At 38.5% G+C, this 6,000-nt stretch overlaps 1 protein-coding gene across 4 annotated transcripts in view; it reads left to right on the plus strand.

The window, feature by feature from the left end:
- Positions 1 to 5,731, plus strand: part of GSR (glutathione-disulfide reductase) — a 43,019-nt gene extending 37,288 nt beyond the window's left edge. For 3 of the 4 annotated variants that reach the window (XM_068970800.1, XM_068970801.1, XM_068970804.1), the window contains 3 exons: positions 1,213 to 1,344; positions 2,137 to 2,270; positions 4,777 to 5,730. In XM_068970800.1, coding sequence (XP_068826901.1) covers positions 1,213 to 1,344; positions 2,137 to 2,270; positions 4,777 to 4,926 — 416 coding nt within the window. In that variant the 3' untranslated portion in view covers positions 4,927 to 5,730. Of the gene's footprint in view, positions 1 to 1,212; positions 1,345 to 2,136; positions 2,271 to 4,776 lie in introns of all 4 variants that reach the window. The other variant, XM_068970803.1, reaches the window with a different exon arrangement.
- Positions 5,732 to 6,000: the final 269 nt, after the last annotated feature.

Consider the following 6,000-nt stretch of genomic DNA (forward strand, 5'->3'; position numbering starts at 1 on the left):
TCGCCATCCCCTGAATCCCATGCCTCCGCCTAGTGCTGAGTTAACTGATGTTGTTTCAGGCTCTCTAGCCACTTCTGTTGGCAGCATCCCTCCATCAGCTTCATTCTGTCCCCTCTGGGGCCTCACTGGCCTTTCCATAATCGCCCAGTTCTTACTCACAATGGAAACTTCCTTGGTCACACACCCAAAGCCTTTCACCTCCTTTAGGAAGCTCTCTCAACGAAAGCAAAACAAGCAAAGTTTCAAAGACTTCATAACATAATTGAACAGCCAAAAGTTTTGTCGAAGTGGAGAAAATTTCTTCGATATCCTACTGATGCCTTACTTTGGAAAAAAAACTTTTTGTCAATTTGAAGTCAATAGAATTAAAAACCATTGCTTATGTTGAACCTCAGGCATTTGTTCTAAAAGACTGTTAGGAATAAAAACAGGCTAAGGAAGGTAAACTTTTTAAAAAATTAATAAATAAAAATAATTTTTAAAAGAAACTTAAAATATTCCTGTGAAGTAGCTGATTTTAAAGTAGAACTAAAGATGCTTGAAATAGATGCTTGAGATAGTTTACTCTGTAAATATTGTATCAAAAAGCTAATATCCTCATTAAGAGGTAATTGCCACTGGAAAACAATAGATCCCTGTATATGTATGGCTCAATCCCTTTGCTGTCCACCTGAAACTTATCACAACATTGTTAATCAGCTATCGTGTGTGCTTAGTTGCCCAGTTGTGTCTGACTCTTTGCAACCCCGGCCGGAATCCTGTCCATGGAATTCTCCAGGCAAGAATACTGAAGGCATTCCCTTCTTCAGGGGATCTTTCCAGCCCAGGGATCGAACTCAGGTCCCCTGCATTGCAGGTGGATTCTTTACCATCTGAGCCACCAGGGAAGCCCTTAAGAAGCTATATTCCAATATGAAATAAAAAGTATAATTAAAAAAATAGGTAACTGCCAGATGTTTGCGAACTTGCAAATGTGTCTCTTGGATGTGGGCGGATCGTAATGGAATGTGTAGAATTCGTATAAGCAAATTGTTTTGGATTGTTAACTAAGGCATTGATAGGTCTTTATTATATCGAAATGGATATTGTAATGAGCATTGATGAAAAACTTAAAACGTGTGTTAAGCCAGATGAATAAATGATTAGTAGAACAATTCTGCTTTGTTAAAATGAACAATAAGCTAGACACTGATTTTTTAAATATCTTTGTAGTTGCGATTGCTGCTGGCCGAAAACTTGCCCATAGACTTTTTGAGTGCAAAGAAGATTCCAAATTAGACTATGACAACATCCCCACAGTGGTCTTCAGCCACCCCCCTATTGGGACAGTGGGACTCACAGAAGGTAGGTGTTTAAAAACGAAGGTCATTTATTGGTTTCTTCCCCTCCTCTGCTAACTTCAGCTAGGTGTCTATCAGCTGACTAAATCTATCTCAGCCCCCCAAATTATAATTCTTTTTATTGGGGTGACTAAACAGTTCATTTGAGGTTTTCCATAAGATGTTACAGAAACACCTTATGCGCCAGCTTCTTATCATGTCTCCAGTTTCTTCCCCAACTGTTACTACTTTGAAAGTGTGATTCCTTTTACCCACTCCCATTTTATCTGTCTGACTTTTTAAAGCTTTTTAGTTTGAACTAATTTCAAATTTAGAGTTGCAGAAAGACCAGAGGACTCCTGTCTGCTGATCACATTTTTGCTTTATCGTTTTCTCGCTATTTGCATACACATACTTCAGTACCTAAGAACACGGCCATTGCCTTACAGAAGCAGTTTCAAATGGGAATATTTAAATACATGCAATATTATCTAAATTTTAAACCTTATTCAAATTTTGCCAATTACCTCAGATAATTTTACATTTAACATTTTCCCCCATGTCTTGGATTTATTCTAGGGTAATACAGTATATTTAGTTTTGATACCTCTTTAGTCTCCTTTAGTCAAGAGACAGAATTCCTTAGCTTGTCTTTTTCATGATACTGACATTTCTGTTGTAGAGTGTCCTTCCTTGTCATTTCAATTAATTTTCCTTCATGACTTGATTCAGGTTATGTATTTCTGGCTATCTCTCTGATTGCTCAGTGGAATTGTTTCAGTTTCTGATAGGTGCTTTTCCCCCCCCTGCCTTACAGATGAAGCCATTTATAAATATGGAAAAGAAAATGTGAAGACTTATTCTACCACCTTTACCCCAATGTATCATGCAGTTACCAAAAGGAAAACAAAATGTGTGATGAAAATGGTTTGTGCCAACAAAGAGGAAAAGGTATGGGCCAAGTCCAGTAAGCTGAAGAGTGTCTTCAAGATTGGCAGGGGTGGAGGTGTTTTCGTGAGGTGGGAAGGGAAGAGACCTAGTAAAGCTTTTTCTGGTTCAGCCAGCACAGTTGCTCTTTTATCTGTCTCTCTATATTGGAGTTATTCATAATATTTCACATAGAAAGAGGGTTCCACTGCACTGAAAATGTAAGGTGGAGAGGAATTCCCTAGCAGTCCAATAGTTAGGACTTGGTGCTTTCACTGTTGGAGCCTGCAGTCAGTCCCCAGTTGCAGAACTAAGATCCCACAAGCGACATGGTTTGGCCCCAAAAAAGAAAAGCATAAGGGGAAAAGGATGTCATTGACCAATAGGCCAGAACAGATAGGCAACTCAGAAATATTGATAAGTGTAAGAATTTAATGTAAGTTTAGATTTAATATAACCAGTGAGAAAGAAGTTTATTTAGTAAAATGTTCTGAGATAATCAATTATCTTTTGTGATTTGACATTTTGAGGAACTGCCAAACTATTTTCCAAAGTGACTGCACCATTTTATATTCCCTTTAGCAATATACGAGGGTTGCGGGTCCTCTTTACCTTCACCAACACTTGTTTTGTTTTTTAATTGTAGCCATCCTAAGGGATGTGAAGTGGTATTTCATTGTGATTTTGGTTTGAAGTTGAACAGTTTCCTTTTTTTTTTAATAATTTTAAAAATGGGTTTTGTTTTGATATTAGGTCAGCTTATTGGACTTTTCTATAAATGGAATTAAATTCTCAGATGGAACTTAGCAGTATGCCTTGGGAACATGGCTCTGTGAGAAATGATACTTGAAGGTTCAGATGTAGTTTCCAACTTTTCTTATTAAAGAGGACACTAATCTGAATCAGTGGGCCTTACACTAACAGCCGTGAGACAGGCCCTGGCTTATAAAAAAATCAGTGTCACTGAAGGTTAACAGATGCAGAGAATCAGTATGAAGAGAAGTAAGTAGGTTGGCAGCAAGATAAAAGTTGCCATCTCTTGCCCTGAACGTTCTGGTAGCCTGAGATGTCCAGTTATTGAAACAGTGAGGTCGTTACTTACCTCTTCATATCCATGGACTTCCCTGGTGGTTCAGAGGTTAAAGCATCTGCCTCCAATGCGGGAGACCTGGGTTCGATCCCTGGGTTGGGAAGATCCTCTGGAAAAGGAAATGGCAACCCACTCCAGTATTCTTGCCTGGAGAATCCCCTGGACGGAGGAGCCTGGTAGGCTACAGTTCGCGGGGTCGCAGAGTCGGACACGACTGAGCGACTTCACCTTCACCTTCATATCCATTATTTCTTTATACCGTTTATCATTCATTCATTTGGTAAACATTACCTGACAGTCAACTAAAGGCTAAGAACTGGGATATGAACAGAAATAGCATAAGACTAATGCCATCACTAGAAGCTGTTTATGACTCAGTTTAGATCACAGTATCTAAAAATTTAGCCATGTTGAATATATGCAGTGTATAATTTCGGATTTCTTTGTCTTATATTGAGATATACTTTTTTTCAAGTGTTAAAAATATATATATATATAAAACACAAAATTTGCACCTTAATCATCTTTAAGTATACTGTTCAGTTATATTAAGTATATTCCTGATTTGTTTTGAAGCGCAATATTTTTGTGGTGAAACTTGATATTCTTTAACTTTGTCTTTCAGCAGACTACGTACCCTAAAAATATTTGCTGGAGATGAACAGTAACTAGTTTTTAAATATATTTAGATGAACACTAACTAGTTTTTAAATATATTTAGAAACCTCATTGGAAAGTGTGATTTGAAACAAATGCCTCTCGATGGTCATCTGTGCAGTCAGCCAGCACGTGTGGGTTGAGTGCCTCTAAGAGCTATCTCTGTGCTAGGCCAGATGGATAGAGTGGAAAGCAAAAGTGGACAGGGTCCCCTCCATCTAGAGATTAATGTCTGCTGGGAGAGGCAGACTGTAACTGTCCATTCCCCAGGTAATACAACTTTGCAGTTGTGACAGAACCATGATGGAGTAATACTGGGACTGAGTGCTCACGTGATAGATGGTTTAACTTGGTTGGAAAGGCAGATGTAGCCATCTGAAGAATGAAGGGACTTTAACACTTGAGAGGGGAGGAAAGAGTGGCCAGAACAGAGGGAACAGCCTGTGTTCCATCAGGAGAGAGCGTGATGAATCCTCAGGCTGGGAGGAAAGCTGGTGAGGCTGGAAAGCGGAGAGCCTTTGGCAGAGCTGAGTGAGGTGGGCTGTGGAGGGATTTGGGGCAGAATTATGCAGGACTATATAGGCTGTTTTATGCTATATCAGGATTAGAGATGTAAGTATTTTTAGAGGTTTTTAAATACCAGGTATCTCTCATGACTAATAAAAAAATCACTAGTGTACAAATGTGTGTGTGCCTGTGTGGACATGCCTAGAAGGAGATTTATCACAAGGAATTGGCTCATGCAATTGTGGAGGCAAAAATTTTTTTTCTTTTCTGTTGCAGGTGGTTGGAATTCATATGCAGGGAATTGGATGTGATGAAATGCTGCAGGGCTTTGCAGTTGCAGTAAAAATGGGAGCAACAAAATCTGACTTTGACAACACGGTTGCTATTCATCCTACCTCTTCAGAAGAACTGGTCACACTTCGTTGAGAACCCAGAGACTTGTATGGCTGGCAGCTGGACCAGTAGACCTTCAGGAAGGAACCAAATCATCACGTTTACTTAACTGTTCCCACTTTACGTATTTCTTTATCGTAATCAGAATCTTCCAAGTGTGGAAATTTTCAGTCAGCTTAATTCTGTAATCAGAAATTTGTTTTGGTATTCAGGATTGATTTTTCACTTGGTCACATCTCTCAGTAATTACTGTTTGTTTTATTAGCAGCTCTGGGCTGGCTGGTTTTTGTGTTGTTTTAGCCTCATCCCAAGTATAAAACTATATGAAGTACAGTTACACGAATGTACCTGAATGAATATCGCTTGCTAATTTTATAGAGGAGGATGACAGCTGCTCTTCACATTTAAAGAATGCAAGTACAGGGTCATTTTGTTTTTTATGAAGCCAGTACTGTGCTCTGCATGTTGCAAAGCTGTTTCAAGGATGTGAGTTTTCTTTAAAAACATATAACTTAAGAGGCATACCTCCTGTATTTTATTCTTTCTTTTGTTCTAACTGATTTAAAACGATTCCTGTTAACTTTTAAGAGAAGAAGTTTATCAAATTTGGGAAAGATTTGAGGAGGCTGGTTGCGTGAGGGATATTTGAGAAGTGACTCTGGCTTTCAGAAGGAGAGGGACTCAAATACTTCAGAAGGCCTTTCCTCTGCTAAGAGCTCATAGTTCAGTGAATGGTTGCAATTTTTGTATATGTTCTTGTCATTTTATTTTTTTGAAAACTATTTCCAAAAATCTGAAAATAAAGTTGCAGTCTTTCCTTCTTATAAAATTTGTTATGAGTTAATGGGTGACAGTTCATTTTCTAAGAATATTTCAGATTGAAGGGTCAGATGGCCAAAGTGAGCTATGTTAAGTAGGCTTAAGACCTTATGGGAGAGAAAAGAGATTTTGCTTTTGTAAGACCAGAGGCATAATAGAAACATTTAGTGAATATAATGGTTGAGAAATCATAAGTTTTCAGCATTTTATTTCCATTAGCCTTTACCAGCTAGGTTAGGTAAGCTGATTACATTTTCCCCTGGCTTTCAGTAGTGACTTAGTGCTACT

The sequence above is a fragment of the Capricornis sumatraensis genome, chromosome 4, assembly GCF_032405125.1.
Source record: "Capricornis sumatraensis isolate serow.1 chromosome 4, serow.2, whole genome shotgun sequence".
Taxonomy (NCBI): Eukaryota; Metazoa; Chordata; class Mammalia; order Artiodactyla; family Bovidae; genus Capricornis; species Capricornis sumatraensis.